The 16,704-nt window shown below is 48.2% G+C and overlaps 1 protein-coding gene across 20 annotated transcripts in view; it reads left to right on the top strand.

Annotated features, from left to right (window-relative positions):
• TMCO4 (transmembrane and coiled-coil domains 4) overlaps positions 1-16,704 on the top strand; it is a 98,728-nt gene that overhangs the window by 12,528 nt on the left and 69,496 nt on the right. For 15 of the 20 annotated variants that reach the window (XR_014293486.1, XM_082614828.1, XM_082614816.1 and 12 more), the window contains 4 exons: positions 1,870-2,026; positions 7,286-7,463; positions 15,146-15,320; positions 16,046-16,073. Coding sequence is in view for 19 of the 20 variants with exons in the window: in XM_082614828.1 (XP_082470954.1) it covers positions 7,294-7,463; positions 15,146-15,320; positions 16,046-16,073 (373 nt within the window). In the remaining variant the exon portion in view is untranslated. Of the gene's footprint in view, positions 1-1,869; positions 2,027-7,285; positions 7,464-15,145; positions 15,321-16,045; positions 16,074-16,704 lie in introns of those variants that run through there. The other 5 variants (XM_082614829.1, XM_082614826.1, XM_082614831.1 and 2 more) reach the window with 3 other exon arrangements.

The following is a 16,704-nucleotide window of genomic DNA, read 5'->3' as shown; positions in this document are numbered from 1 at the left end:
CTAAGCACTCCCCTCCTAGGGATCAAGAACACAACTGTTTTTAATTCTTCTAAAAAAATGTTTTTATTATAAAGGCTCTAATAAGCTCACGACAGAAAATGTTAAAAATTCAGAAAAATAGAAAGAATAAAAATCGATTACTTCTAGGCCCACAGCCCCACCACCAAGAGACAAGGATGATTAACATTTTGATGTACTGCCTTGTGATCTTTTTGCTCTGTGAAACATTTTTTAAAAACATAACTGGAGGGCTTCCCTGGTGGCGCAGTGGTTAAGAATCCGCCTGCCAGTGCAGGGGACACGGGTTGGAGCCCTGGTCCGGGAAGATCCCACACGCCGCGGAGCAACTAGGCCCGTGTGCCACAGCTACTGAGCCTGCGCTCTAGAGCCCGCGAGCCACAACTACTGAGCCCGCGCGCCACAATACTGAAGCCCATGGGCCTAGAGCCCATGCTCTGCAACAAGAGAAGCCACCGCAAAGAGAAGCCCACGCACCACAACAAAGAGTAGCCCCCACTCGCCGCAACTAGAGAAAGCCCGCGCGCAGCAATGAAGACCCAACACAGCCAAAAATAAAAAATAAAATAAAACATAACTGGAATCGTACCGTATATCCAGTGGTGTACTGTTAACCACCTCCCTGGAAAATAGAATCCCTTCGTTTGTAGCACTTTCCATTTCTGTGGTGGAAATACTCCCTCTGTGGCCCATTTCAGGCTCCCAGCATCACTGAACACAGAGCTGGGAAGAGATGCCAGTATGAACCGGCATCAGTACACCATATTATAATTTAAAATCATATCTATTTGTTCCGATCTTGTAATCAATACACAGTCATTATTGAAAATTCATAAAACTTGAACATATAAAGAAAAAATTAAAAATCATCCAGAATTGGACAACCACCGCTCCACCCCCTCGGCTTAGAGACAGTCACTGTCACCATCCCAGTGTAAGTCCAGCAGTCCCCTCTGTACAGATGGAGATATAAACAAAATAACTGTCTTCAGAGTTGAAAAGCAATACATATCTGTGACAGAATATTGGGGAAATCCAGAAAAGTCTCTGGTATCTCACCTTTCAGAGATCACCATAGAGGCTATTCTTCTCGACATTTTTCTTCTCTGTGTCTTTTTAATATGGGTGGACTTGTGGCTTGAATCTCCTGGTTTGTAGGCATAGTATATATACATTCTCGTGCGTCATAAGAAGGTAACATCCAGGGGAAGGGTGTTATCACTGCTAATTGATTAAAAACCCTACGGAAGCTTGAGAGGCAGAAAATGTTCTGGTTCCTTGAACATGGCAAATGGCCCATTAGGATAAAGCTCAGGTTATTTTGAAGTTTGAGGTAGTCCCTGAGCATCTCTCTGGCTCTTCAGAAGCATCTTCTCTCTTCTCCTGCTGGGCTCTGGGACATCCCTGGGTAATTCCAGATGCTTGGCCCTTGTTGCATTCTCCCTTCCTCATCTGATGCTTGACGGGAGGGTAAGAATAGTAGTGGCTTTCTGGAGGGAATAACCAGGAAAATCTAGCTCTTTCTTAAGCCTGAACGCTAGTTCATTCGTTCTTGTCACAGGCAATTTCTGAGCACTCACCCTGTGGCAGGTAAGAGGTTGGGCACCAGAATACTGATATGAAGTAGATCCGGTGCCTGCCCTCTACTGCCAGGCTAACCAAGGAGCCAGTGCAGCGCCCACGGCTCAGGGTACAAGGACTTAGAACCGACAATCCATGCACAGCGCCAGGGCTGTGCCCAGTGAATGGTAGCTGCCTGCAAACCTGTGGGGGCAAAGGCCCAGAAGAGTGGTAGTGGTGGTAGTGGGGTTAGCCCTGAGCCCCGGGCTCACCGATCCCTCTTTCCCACAGGCCTACTCCAGATCCCACACCCTGTGGACCCATGGGCTTGTTTTTCTGGTTTGCTCCTCCAGGGAAATTTGCATATTTCTCCAAAGAACCTTCAAGAAGCTGGACAGCCTGTTTTCAGACTTAGAGGGGAAGCCCACGGTTGTTTCTTGAAATCTGGGTAAGTATTATTTAAGGTTTCTTTCTCTTCAGAACCCTTGTCATTATTTTAAATGATCTTAATTTAAATGTCGTGAGTTTACATGTTGTCTGTCTCCCCGACTAGAACGTATCTCTATGGTGGAAGGTGGTTGTCTGTTTGTCTTAGTCACCGCTGTGTCCCCAGCATGTAAGACAGCACCTGGTACATATTTATTGTACGTATCTGGTACATATTTGTTTCTTTATTTATGTATTGGTTTTTATGGGGTTTTTTAGCTGTGCTGTGTGGCATGTGGGATCTTAGTTCCCCGACCAGGGATCGAACCTGTGCCCTGGAAGTAGTGGAAGCGTGGAGTCCTAACCACTGGAACGCCAGGGAATTCCCTGGTAGATGTTTATTAAATTAACTGATTGATTTGAGTGGAGGCGAATATCTATTTTGGGTTTACTTAGAACTTAAGGTTTTCATATTCTCTAGTGACATCCCACCTTTCCTTTTTAAATAATTATAGATTCACAGGCAGTTGCAGAAGTCATACCAACGGGTCCCGTGTACCCCCACTTAGCTCCCCGCATGGCCATTGCCTTTGAGGTTAAGTCGGACTCCTTAGCTGGGAGGACTTGGTCCTGCAGGGTGTAGCCCCTGGCAGCTTCCCCTCCAACCTCATTTCTTCCCTCCCAACCTCTACACCCACCCATTGTCCAAGCCCTGGCTACGCTGAGCATCCTTTTGGGTCTTCAAAAGCATCCTCTCTCTTCTCCCTCCGAGACTTGACAGATGCTATCCCCTCTGCCGAGAACATTCTCTTCCCACTGACTCCACCCCTGTCTGATGTCACCTTCTCTGGGAAGCCAGTTCTGGGTTCCCCTCTTTGTATACCTCTATCTGTTTTCTCCAGCACAGCATTTATCCCGCTGGGTTATCATCGTCTGTTTACTTGTCCATCTAGCTCTACCACTGTCCTGTTTCTTCTACGGGAATACCCTGTCCCATCCATCTGCAGGGCTGTCCCCCTTTCTTCCTGCAGGGCCTCTGCTGGAATGGCACCTTCCATCCGATACTGTTGTCACCCCCCGCCGTCCTGATCGCTGCATATCCCCCTCTCCCTAACTGTTCACTGCCCAACTGAAGGTTTACATGTTTATTTATTTACTTACTTATTTAGTGACTGTTACATCCAGATCCTCTGAGTGCGAGTCTGAGTTCCACTTAATAGCTATGTGATCGTGGGCAAGTACTTAAATGATTACGATCATGATGTATTAGTGTATTATTGCCTGTCTCCCACCAGAAGGTAAGCCCCTTGAGAGCAGGGAATTTGTCAGTTTTGCCCCCTGATTTGCCTCAAGGCCCTCTTCATTCATCCAGCAAGTAGTTATTGAATGCCTGCAATACTCCAGGGCCTGTTCAGAAAGCTAGGGTTACAGCAGTGAAAAAACAACCAGGAGCTGCCTCGAGAAGTTTATGTTCTACTTGTTTACACAAGTAAACAATATAATTTTAAAATATATTATTTAAGGGCTTCCCTGGTGGTGTGGTGGTTGAGAGTCCGCCTGCCGATGCAGGGGACACGGGTTCACGCCCCGGTCCGGGAAGATCCCACATGCCGCGGAGCGGCTGGGCCCGTGAGCCACGGCCACTGAGCCTGCATGTCCGGAGCCTGTGCTCCGCAATGGGAGAGGCCACAACAGTGAGAGGCCCGTGTACTGCAAAAAAATTTAAAAAATTAAATAAAAAAAAAAATATATATATATATATATTATTTAAGACAGGAGTAACTCTTATAGAAATAGAACAGGGTGCTAGGATAGAGAGGCAGAGTAGCGTGGCCTGGGGAATCAGGGAAGGCCTCTCAGAGGAGGTGACATTCAGGCTAAGGCCAGAATGATGTGAAGGTCAAATGTAAAGTGTCCCAGGCTGGGGGGAATGGCAGGTGCATAGGCCCAGAGGGAGGACCAGCTTGCGTATTTGAGGAGCAGAAAGACAGCCAGCGTGGCTATAGTGTCGTGAACAAGGCGGGTGTTGGGGGCATGAGCTGGAGTTTAGAGGCAGGCAGGGGCCAGATCAGGACTCTGTAGACTATCATGAAAGGATGGGTATTCATCCTGGGGTGATGGGAGGCCTTTGGAGGCCTTTAAGCAAGTGAGTGACATGACTGGTATATAGGACAGCAAGGCCACTCAGGCTGCTGTGTAGAGAGTGGATTATAGGGCATCAGGAGAGTATTTTGTTGAATGAATGAATGAATGAATTTGGCCTAAGCTGAGCTCTTCGTGCACTCAGCACAACCCCCTCTCCCCTGTGGTTAGAGACAGGCTAGCTCATGCTTCTCTGATTAGAAGGCTGTTTCTTCTTGAGCTGAGAACTAACATGGGGCTCCCCAAACACCAGCCCAATAAAATACCATCTTGGGTTCTTCTGGGTAATAGGGACAGTTACCCCAGCTGCCAAGCGGCACATGAAGTTGTTTAAAGGTAGTAGAAATTGCTAAGCCTGCTGACATCAAGGCCAGGCGCTGCCCCCTGTGATGTCCTTAGTTCTTGGCTTGTTGCTGTCCTCTTTGTCCATCGACATGGTCTGCGCTGATTATCTGAGCCAGGGAAATCTGCTACAAACAGATCTCAAACTTGGGTTCCTGGAGCAACCATTGGAGGCCAGTCTTGCTGGGTGACATTGGGCATGGTCTTAACCTCTCTGGGCCTCAATTTCTCCATCTGAAACAAGGGAAGGAGAATCCCTGTGTGGGTGTAGAGGAGAGAACATGGGGTTTAGAACCAAAGTCTGCTTTGACTTTCATCATATACTTACTGTGTAACTGTGGGGAAATCGCTTGGCCTCTCGGAAGCTTACAGTTAAAGGAGAGAATCATAACGCCTCACGTCCTACTTAACCTTACATGGTAGTTGTAAGAATTAAATGGATTTAAAGTGCTCTGTGAACTGTTATGTGCTGTCCAGATGTTGGTTTGTGGCTTTTAACTATCTCAGAGTTATTTTGAAAACCTGATGCAATATTAGTTGGGGACAGATTTTTAAATAATCCCTCCATGGAGGTGATACTTTGAGAACAAAAGATTTTATTGCTCAGCTGGATGAGAACAAATTTGTGGGCCAAAGTCAGTGTGGAGTATGGGTATTAGACTAGAAATCTCTTGGCGATAAGACGAATGTTCGAAATGGAGATGGTGGCCAAGAGCTCTGGCTTTGGGCTCTGGTCTGCCATTTACTGGCATGTGACCCGGGCCCAGTTCTTCTCTGAGCCTGCTCCCTCCCTGATTTGAAAACTGGATGCTATGGTATCAATAGTACCTGGCTCGTAGAGTTGGCTGGGACCGTGGATGTTAAAAACTGTAGCCCCAGGGCCTGGCATCCAGCAGTGGCTCAATAATGTTGCCTCTTACTATTATTTATACACCTTTGCTGTGTGCCAGGCACTGTGCTGAGCATCTTATTTGTTTGTTTGTTGATTCTTTTTATGCATTTATTTCTTCATGGCCATGTCATTTATTGCTTACACAGCTCTTCCAGACACGTACTGTTATAGTCCATTTTTAGGCAAAAGAATCTCAGTGCAGAGAGGTTGAGTTGCCCAAGGTCCCACATCTATGAGTTGGAGGCACTTAGATCCACACCCTGTCTGTCTGGTCCTGAGCCTGCATTCATATCCACAGTGCCCTGTGGTCACGGCTGGTACCCTTCCCAGGACCCGCTCCCAGGGCCCTTGGATGCCTGACTTGGCTTGGTTTGTCCCTTCCCCAATCCTCCCCACCCATCCCTTCCCTTATTCCCCTTCTGCCCCTGGGAAGGAAAGAGAATAAAGGGAGGGACAGAGGAAGGGGAAGGAGACCTTGCTCCCTCCCTTCCTTCCTTTCACTGAAGTATAACATACATAGAGTACACAAAGCGTAAGTGTACAGCTCAGTGAATTTTTAAAATATATTTATGCCCATGTAATCACCACCTGGGTCAAGATATAGAACATTTCCATCACCCAGAAGCCTTGCTGTCCCCCTTCTAAGCCAATATTCCCTCCCACTGGCAACCTCTCTTCTGACACTTCTCACTATAGATTGGTTTGACCTATTCTTCAAGTTCATATAAACGTAATCCTACAGTATATATTCTCTGGTGAATGACCATCTGCTTACCACTGAGATTCACTCATGTTGTGGTGAGCCAAACTTCATTCTCTTCATTGCTGTGTAATATTCCATGGTATAAATCTGCATAGGTTGTCCATTCTGCTGTGGGTGAACGTGTGGGTTGTTTCCTTTGGGACTATTATGAGTGAAGCTCCTATGAGCATTCATGTCTTTTGGGAGACATAAACCTTCATTTCTCAGGAGTGGAGTTGCTGGGGTGCAGGGAAGACACATGTTTAAGTTTAGTGGATAAAGTCAAACCATTTCTCACATGGTTGTACCAGTTTACACTCCCACCAGCAGTGTATGGAAGTTCTATTTGCTCCTTATTCTCTTCGTATTGTAGGTCTTCTTAATTTTAACCTTTCTGATAGGTGAATGGTAGTATCCCATTGGAGTTTTAACTTCCACGTCTCAGATGGCTAATTTATACTCCCACCAGCAGTGTATGGAAGTTCTATTTGTCCCTTATCTTCGTCAGCACTTGGTATTGTCAGTCTTTTAATTTTAGCCATTCTGATGGGTGAGTAGCCGTGTCTCATTGGGGTTTTAATTTCTGTTTCTCTGATGCCCAGTGATGTTGAACACCTCTGCGTGTGCTTATTGGCCATTGGATATCTTTTGTGAAGTACCTATTCAAGTCTTTTGCCCATCTTAAATTTGCCTTGTTTCTTTTTCTTAGTAACTGGTAGGAGTTGTTTTTACACTATGGATACAAATCCTTTGTGATATACACATTGAAAATATCTCCCCCAGCCCCAGTGTCTTAAAGATGATGAATAGGGCTTCCCTGGTGGCACAGTGGTTGAGAGTCCGCCTGCCGATGTAGGGGACACGGGTTCGTGCCCCGGTGCGGGAAGATCCCACATGCCACGGAGCGGCTGGGCCCGTGAGCCATGGCCGCTGAGCCTGCGCGTCCGGAGCCTGTGCTCCGCAACGGGAGAGGCCACAACAGTGAGAGGCCCGCGTACCGCAAAAAAAAAAAAAAAAAAAAAAGATGATGAATAGAAGTTTTTAATTTGAATGAGGGCTAATTTATCCACCTTTTCTTTTATGATGTGGTAGTTTTTGTCTCCCGTTTAAGGAAGCTTTGCCTACCTGCTGAAAGCATTTTTCACTGGGATTTCTCCCTGCAGGGCTGGAAATGGCCACAGGGGACAGGTCGAGCCGGAGGCTGCCCCAGGCGGCCGAGCCAGATGTGGAAGGGGAGCCGCATCTGCCCACAGGCCGGGAGCTGACCGAGACCAACCGTTTTGCCTATGCCGCCCTCTGTGGTGTCTCCCTGTCCCAGCTCTTTCCAGAACCTGAGCAAAGGTGAGTGCTTTTATCTCACAGAGGGATGGTCATGCTTCTTCAGGGAGATGATTCTTGGCAGCCAAGCAGCCTGCCAGGTGTTACTGGACACTACAAAGAGGAGAAAGCCGTTGTCCTTGCCTTCAAGGAGCTCACAGCGTGGTAGGGGGCTAGGGCATCCCTCATTCAGTACCCACTTATTTATACCTTCATCAAGCATTTAAGGAGCACCTACAAGCATTTCACTAGGCACCGTTTGAAGTACATGGAAAGTGGACATGAGTAAGACAAACAAGGCTGGGGCTTCCCTGGTGGCACAGTGGTTGAGAATCTGCCTGCTAATGCAGGGGACACGGGTTCGAGCCCTGCTCGTGGAAGATCCCACATGCCGTGGAGCAACTAGGCCCGTGAGCCACAACTACAGAGCCTGCGCGTCTGGAGCCTGTGTTCCGCAACAAGAGAGGCCACGATAGTGAGAGGCCCGCGCACCGCGCTGAAGAGTGGCCCCCGCTTGCCACAATTAGAGAAAGCCCTCGCACAGAAACAAAGACCCAACACAGCAAAAATAAATTAATTAATTAATAAACTCCTACCCCCAACATAAAAAAAAAAAAAAAGACAAACAAGGCCGACACTATCCCTGCCCTCAAGTAGGACACACCCTAATAGGGGGATAAGATATCTACATTCAGTGAGCATCTACTATGTGCTGAGTGTAGTACAAGGCCCTGTGGAGAAAACAAGGAAAAGCAAGGCCTGGCTTCTGCCCTCCTGAGGTTTACAATCTGGTGGGGGGGGCACCCAAATGAGTGATTTTAACAGTGGACAAGTGGGCTAAGTGCCACGATGCATATCAGGTTCAGTGATATTCAGTATATGGAGTCGGAATAGTAGAGTGGCTAAGAGCTTGGACGTGGCCTTCAAACCCTTCAAGGATTTTGCGGGGAGAGAGTTTGGAGACCGGAGGAGGGAGTTGTTTGGAGAAACCAGGACAGTGACCCAGAGATGGAGGGACACAGGTGAGATGGAGGGACACACGCAGTTTTTCTCAGGGAGAATGCAGTTGACTTGGGGACAGCTTGGGTGCTGTGGATGGGGCAGAGGGAGGAGCTAAGTTTGGCCCCAAAGGTCTAGGTGGGGAGGGGTCCTGGGAGGACAGAGGTATCATTCCTGAGTCAGGGAGTGATGGGTTGGGGGCAGGACATGGCAAGAAGGTTTTGCATCTGCAGTGTTTTCAAGAACCGTGGCCCCCAACCCCAGCCATGGTCCTCATGAGTAAACTTCCCCATGCCTTGGGTCTTAGCTGGGGTTTTGTTTGTTTTGCTTTTTTTTCTTTGTCCCTCCCACTGGCATTTTCATCTCCTTGGGGGTCACTTCCAGGAAGCCTTCCCAGACCCTCCTCACCCCCCCAGACAGAAAGCTTCTCCACCTGTCTGTCCAGTGACCTGTCACCACAGCCACCATGCTGCACTGTAACTCTTCCCTAGAGGGCAGGAGCTGCCTCGTTCATCTCTGAGTACCCAGTGCCTGGCACACAGCTTGGTGTAACACATACCCACGGTAAAGGTCTGTGAAAAGAAGGGATGGATAAATACTGACTTCCTTAGCACAGGAGACATTCCATGGGATTTGGGCTTAGATCTGGGTTCAAGTCCTACCCCTGCCACTTTCCAGTTACATGTGGCCTTAGGCAGTTTATTTAACTTCCCTATGCATCAGTGTCTTCATCTGTAGAATAGGGCTAGTAATACCCACCTGCTGAGTGATTACAAGAATCAAATGAGATAATATAGTTAAAGCACATAGCATAGTGTTTGGCCCACAGTAGGTGCTCAATTAATGGCGGTGCTTGCTGAGTCTGTGACTTACTTTATTTGTTCAATTTCCTCATCTGTAAAATGAAGACAATCCTGGAACTTACCCCTACCAGTCAGGGTACTTTGGGCTGCAAGTAACAGTACACTGTACTAAAAGAGATTTAAATAATAAAAGTTAGAATGACCATCATCAAAAAATCTAGAAACAATAAATGCTGGAGAGGGTGTGGAGAAAAAGGAACCCTCCTGCACTGTTGGTGGGAATGTAAATTGATACAGCCACTATGGAGAACAGCATGGAGGGTCCTTAAAAAACTAAAAATAGAACTGCCATATGACCCAGCAATCCCACTACTGGGCATATACCCTGAGAAAACCATATCTCAAAAAGATACATGTAGGGACTTTCCTGGTGGTGCAGTGGTTAAGAATCCGACTGCCAATGCAGGGGACAACGGGTTCAAGCCCTGGTCCAGGAGGATCCCACATTCTGCGGAGCAACTAAGCCCATGCACCACAACTACTGAGCCTGTGCTCTAGAGCCCGCGAGCCACAACTACTGAAACCAGCGCGCCTAGGGCCTGTGCTCCACAACAAAGACAAGCTACCACGATGAGAAGCCCGTGCACCACAATGAAAAGTAGCCCCCACTCGCTGCAGCTAGAGAAAGCCTGTGTGCAGCAATGCAGACCCAACACAGCCAAAAATAAAGAAACTTATTTTTAAAAAAAGATACATGTACCACAATATTCATTGCAGCACTATTTACAATAGCCAGGACATGGAAGCAACCTAAATGTCCATCAACAGAGGAATGGATAAAGAAGATGTGGCACATATACACGATGGACTATTACTCAGCCATAAAAAGGAATGAAATTGAGTTATTTGTAGTGAGGTGGATGGACCTAGAATCTGTCACACAGAATAAAGTAAGTCAGAAAGAGAAAAACAAATACCGTATGCTAACGCATATATATGGGATTTTAAAAAGCGGTACTGATGAACCTAGTAGCAGGGCAGGAATAAAGAGGCAGACGTAGAGAACAGACTAGAGGGCACAGGGTGGGAAGGAGAAGCTGGGATGAAGTGAGAGAGTAGCATTGACATATATACACGACCAAATGTATAATGGATGGCTAGCGGGAAGCTGCTGCATAGCACAAGGAGATCAACACAAAGCTTTGTGACGACCTAGAGGGATGGGATAGGGAGGGTGGGAAGGAGGCTCAAGAGGGAAGGGATATGGGGATATATGTATACATATAGCTGATTCACTTTGTTGTACAGTAGAAATTAACAACATTGTAAAGCATTTATATTCCAATAAAGATGTGAAACAAATTTTAAAATTTAAAAATAATAATAAATAAATAAACAATAAGAGATTTGTTTTTCTCACTTAACAAGAAATCAAAAGGAAGAGAGTTCTAGCATTGATACAGCACCTCAGAAAGCCTTTGGGTTGGCTTTTCTGCAGTTCTCTTAGCCTCCCCCTCCTGATCATAAAATGGCTGCTGCAGTGCCATACATCACACCATCAGAGAACAAGACCCAAGGCAAGGAAGAGGAGGACAGGGATTCTCTTCAAGTCTCTCATCAGGGAGGAACTCTTTCCCGGGATACCCTGAGAAGGCTTCCCCTTTTGTGTCATTGGCTAGGTCTAGTCAAATGCCCTCGCCTCACCTGCAAGGGAGGCAGGGAAAAAATAAAGGCACTTGACATTCTGTGTCTCCGTCATGGGAGGGGGCTTCTATTGGTCAGGAAGAAGGGGCTAGGGAATCACTGCTGCTGAGAAACAACCATCCATCAGAGAGGGTGGTCCTGAGGAAGGAGCGTGTTGATGGCCCCTGCAGAGCCTGGCACAGAGCTACTGCCAGACAAATGCTGGATGTTCTCATTATTAATAATGAAACCACATTCTCTATCTAGAGGTTAGAATATATCTCGTTGGATGTTCTGTTCCCAAGCAAGCCAGGGTCCCATCTCCTGCAAGGGTCCAACTCTCTCCCTGCTCTAGCCCATACCTGTGCCATGCATGGGAAGCTCTATCTTTCCAGAAGCTTCTCAGATCTGATAAATCCCTACCTGATAAGCTGGTAGATAGGCGGGGGAAGAGTTTTGCATACTTTGTTCACATAAACAAACATTTATGAACCTGAACTGTGTGCCAGGACTGTGCTGGGCACCGCCTGGGAGGGCACGTGGAGAAGTTATTGTTCTGTGTCCCCCACAAAAATCCAAGTATGGTCTTAAGCACATGTGGCTGAGCCGGAAGCATCTGCCTTGGGGGCAGTTTCCTTCCTGAAAGTTACAATGCAGTATGCCACCTCTTTCCACGTGGTTGGTCTCAGTCTTCTTAAGGCCCAAAACACATTTTAAAACCAACCTCAATCTGGGTTGTAAATCCCAGATATGCTGTAATCTTTAGAAAACAGTAATCTTTAGAAAACATTCTGTGTTAATTTATGTCCACATGGGGCATAAAAGCAAGCCTTTAAAATATTTATCTCTCTTCCGTGCTGTAAGCATCACAGACGCTGTTCCTTACAATGAACTCTGTTTATTAAACATGGAGATTTAATGGTGTAGAGCAGGGGTCAGTAAGCTTTGTCCGTGAAGGTCTAGATATTTTAGGCTTGCAAACCCTGTGGTCTCTGTTGCAGTCACCCAGCTTTGCTGTTGCATGTAGGCTAAAAGCAGCTGGGAGACCGCATGTAAAGGAATGGGCGTGCTGTGTTCCAATAAAACTTAGTTTCAAAACAAAAAGGGGGCTGCAGCCCCCTGGTGTAGTTTTCCAGCCCCTAGTGAATAGGAGGAGCTTTGGACTAGGAGTCGGGAACCTGGATTCCAGGTGAGGCTTTGCCCTTCCCCAGCCAGGAGACCCTTGATACGGTGTTTAACCTCCACAGCCCAGGGGCTCCATCTCAAGCCATGGCAAGGATGAGAGGGGAGATGGATGCACCAGCCTAGCCGGTGCCCAGCACTCGGTGGGTGCCAAGCATGTGATTGCTGGAGAGGGACGATCTCTGTAGTGGTTAAGCATGGCCTCTGGAGTCAGAGAGAACCCTGGGCCCTGGAGCTGTCACTTCACCTCTCTGGGGAATTCCCTGGCTGTCCAGTGGTTAGGACTCCGCGATCTCACTGCTGAGTGACCTAAGATCCCACAAGCCATGTGGCACGGCCAAAAAAAACAAAACAAACTAACAAAAAAAACACCTTTCTGGTTCTGGGTGTCTTTATCTCTAGAATGGGGGTAAAAATAGTACCTCCCTCCCTCATGGGGCTGTAATGAGAAGTAAATGAGTCCGTATGTATGAAGCACTAAGTACAGGCAGGGACTGATGGATAGTTGCTCTGTGATCACCATTTATTATCATTATTGCTATTGATTTTTATGTGCTTCAAATAGATCACCAGTCACGTTAGAAGCATTTACCAAGGCCCGGCCATTCTACAATGCTATTTCTTATTTAATAGATTGCTGTACCGGCACTTTACATATATATTTATTAATCCATTTGTTCCTTTAAAGAAACACCTATATCGGGCTTTATATGTGCCAGGTTTTGCTCTAAGCACATGACAAATGTTAACTTAGCTTTCAACAACCCTATGAAATAGGTTTCATCGTTAGCGCCACTGTTTTACAGATAAAGAGACAGAGGCACAGAGAGGCTAAGTAACTTGTCCAAGATCACACAGCTTGTGGCACAGCTGGGATTTGAACTGGAGTTCGTGCTCTTTACCCCTCCACGCTTGTTATGAGATGCTTCTCTACACCCAGGACTTCCTTCGTGGACACGGGGCCAGGCCGTGCTGCTGCCCTCGGCACTGCGTATATGTTTCACCCAGAAGTAATGCTCAGTTCACTTAGTCATCCCTCCCCGCATATACACTCACACATCATCCCAGGGTAATCCCAGTAGTTGTAGCGGGGTAAGATACAATAACTATTACAGCAGTAGCTAACATTTATTGAGGGTTATCGTGTGCCAGGCACTATTATCATGTCATTTAATCTTTCCAGCCAGTCTATGAGACAGGCCCTATTATCATCCTCATTTTACAACAGAGGAGAATAAAACTAAGAGAGGTGAAGTAGGGCACGAAGCCAGTCACCGAGGGAGCCAGGACTCCCCCCAGGGGTCAGACATTAGAGCCCGACTCAACCCTCTTCTCCACTGCCTCTCTCGGTCACCTTGTAAATAAACTAGTGACGCTAACTAACCTCAGTTGAGTATCTACTGCATGCCAAGCCCTGCTCGGGGTGCTTTGTATGTATCATCTCATTTAATCCTCAGACAAGTTTATGAAGTTGGTTTCTTAGACCCATTTGCAGATATGGAAACTGAGGCACAGAGAGGTCAAGTTACTCGCTCAGGTGTCCTTCAGGAGTGGAGGACTTTCCTGGGACTTCCCTGGCGGTCCAGTGTTTAAGACTCCATGCTTCCACGGCAGGGGGCGCAGGTTTGATCCCTGGTCAGGGAACTAAGATCCCTCATGCCCCGTGGCATGGCCAAAAAAAAAAAAAAGGAGTGAAGGACTTTCCCCCAGCTCCTGAGAGGGCTTTGCAGCACAGCCTGGGCCTGCCTCAGCTGAAGAGAGCCGCTTCACCCAAGGCTCTGCCGCCTTCCTGGGGCAGCCTTTATGCGATGACTGTCTGAAATAAGGGTATAAAGGCCCAGCCCTGTTGCCCTACTGGGGGCAGTTCTCAAGGGTCACCCCATCTTCAGATCTCCCCACGGGGTCAGCTGAGGCTTCTCCTGAGACTGGATCTCCCTGCCCATTCACAGACGTTGACCCCAACAGCATCCCCAATAATGATTTCAGAGCTGCTTCCCGGGGACATGGACCAAAACAGTGGTAGGGCCAGGATTTGAACCCGAGTCCTGCACTGCTCCTGTCACAGGCCCGGCCTGCAGAGATCTCTCTACTTAGGCTTTGGCAGCAGCAACTCTAAAGAATGGGTTGGGTGGGCTGCCTGGGATCCACGGGAACCGGAGCCGGGTGGTGCAAGCGGGGAGCTTCCTGAGGTCACCCTCTCTACCAGGGAGCTCTGCTTGTCTCTGGGAAGCCTTTTCTCTGCACTGGTCTAATCCCCTCTGATCTGATTCCCCTGTTCCGCATCCCAGTGGTGGCTTGGAGTCAAAGCCTTATGTGGACTCTTCTGGGGTCCCCAGAAGAGATGCCATGTGTTTCCTGCAGCTCCTGGGGTCCCTTCTCTCCTGGAGCACCCCATCCATCTCCCACCCAGGGACCCCTGTGGGACTCAAATGACTGCTGTGGGCAGAGCCCCCATGGTGACGGTGGGCACGGCTGGAGGACAGACTTCTCTGCACTTTAACCACTTCTACAGCAGCCAGTGTGCCTCCAGAAAGCATGTCCGTGGCCATTTCCAACAGCAGCCAATCTCCATGTGTGGGAACCTTTTCTGGTCACTGCCTCTCACCTCACAGGTGGATTTGGGGCTCCCTCTCTGGACTCTCTGGACTCATCGGGACTTGATTCCTGCCTCTGTCCTAGCATATCCCACGGCACTGGATCAGTTAGTTCCGTCCAAGTCTCCACCCCGCTGTGAGCTTCTCCTCCAAGGCCCATCTTGCTCATTTTTGATTCCACAGCCCCCAGGGCAGGCCGGCCTCAGGGCGTATGGTCAGGAACTGCTCGTTACCCTCCTTCCTGTGGTTTATCAGCCCTGTGGTCAAAGTTTTGGTGGAGGAAGAAGCTCAAGTCCACACACCTGAAATCAGGTTTTGGCTCTCTTCCATATTCCATGGGCCACAGTCGCCATGGTTTTTTATAAGTGCCAGGTCTTTACATCCCTGCACACACCTCATATCGTGAGATGCACGGTCCAGGATCTCAGCTGTGTCTGTCTTTCAGATCCTTCTGCACAGACTTTGTGACCGGCCTGGTGAAGTGGCTGGACTTGTCCGAAGCTGTCTTGCCAACCATGACTGCTTTTGCCAGCGGCCTGGGAGGCGAAGGAGCAGACACGTTTGCTCAGATTTTATTGAAGGACCCCATCTTGAAGGATGACCCCCTGATGATCACTCAGGTACACCCACCACCCAGGGGGTGGCTGCCAGGGAAAGTAGAACAGATAATTTCCTCTCACAGTCAGCCTGAATATCGCTTCTAGTGGCCTGGGGGGAATTGAAAGATTAAATATTGCATCATAATTTCATATGATGATGACGATCATAGCTAATGTTGAATTATCATTACTGAATATTTACTATCGATTTATTACTTAAACAGTACTTACTATATGCTAATCCCTTACTAATATGAACTCATTTAATTCTCAAAGCAATTTTATTAGGTAGGTAGGATGATAAATGGAGGCACAGAGACGTTAGGTAACTTGTTCAAGGTCACACAGCTGATTTGAACCTTGGCAGTCTTACTCCAGAGCCCGTGCTCCTGACTGCTAAGCTGTGGTGCCTCCTTTTGGAAGCAGCAGCTTTGCTGTGTGCCCTTGGGCATGTCACTCACCTGCTCTGTGTGCATTTGAAGCAGGCAGAAGCTTGACACAGGCTATCGGTGGGTCAAGAGAGCAGATTTAAAACAGCCCTTCCCCTCCTTCATCTGACTCCCTGAAATTCTCACGCATTTATTCAGTTATCTGCTTCCTTGTTGGTCTGGCTTGCCCCTCGAAGGTAGGGCAGAGGTATTTTGTCTGCCTTGTTCTCCCACTTATTAAGGGTCAATGAACATTTGTCAAATGAGCAGGCTGGTTACATATCAACCTATTGCTAATTCCTGTTACTCTTCCCTCAGGACCTTCTGAGCTTCTCACTCAAGGATGGTGAGTTGATTTCATAAGTTGTGGGGCACGTATCTGCACCTCAGCCAGTGAAGCCAGTGGTAGGTGTTGCCCCTGCGGTCCCGTCCCCAGTGGCCTTTGTGGTGCAAGAAAGGAAAGGGGGGCTTCCCTGGTGGCGCCGTGGTTGAGAGTCCGCCTGCCGATGCAGGGGACAAGGGTTCGTGCCCCGGTCCGGGAAGATCCCACATGCCGCGGAGCAGCTGGGCCCGTGAGCCATGGCCGCTGAGCCTGCACGTCCGGAGCCTGTGCTCCGCAGTGGGAGAGGCCGCAACAGTGAGAGGCCCGCATACCGCAAAAAAAAAAAAAAAAAAAAAAAGAAAGGAAAGGGAAGCCAGTAGAGCTGGGGAGCCGGAAGCTCTCCATGCATGCCAAGCGCCGGGTGGTGCTTCTGAGCAGTTTTATTGATTCCGCACAGTGCCCTGTGGTTCCACCTTCTGAGTGGCTCTGGAGTCTGGCTCCTGCCCTCTGAGGTCTGTTCTGCTGGCATACAGAAGGAGCACGGAATTGAAAATGAAATCCCAACCACCTCTACACTGTGTAGGAAGGGAAGTCCCACCCACTCCCCACCGGAATCCTGGCTTACGGAGGACTGGAGGGGTAAGAAGAGGAGGAA

The sequence above is a fragment of the Mesoplodon mirus genome (genome assembly GCF_964341445.2).
Source record: "Mesoplodon mirus genome assembly, chromosome: 3".
In the NCBI taxonomy this organism is placed as follows: Eukaryota; Metazoa; Chordata; class Mammalia; order Artiodactyla; family Ziphiidae; genus Mesoplodon; species Mesoplodon mirus.
Note: the sequence above shows the minus strand (reverse complement) of the source record. Positions and strands in the feature narration are given on the sequence as shown.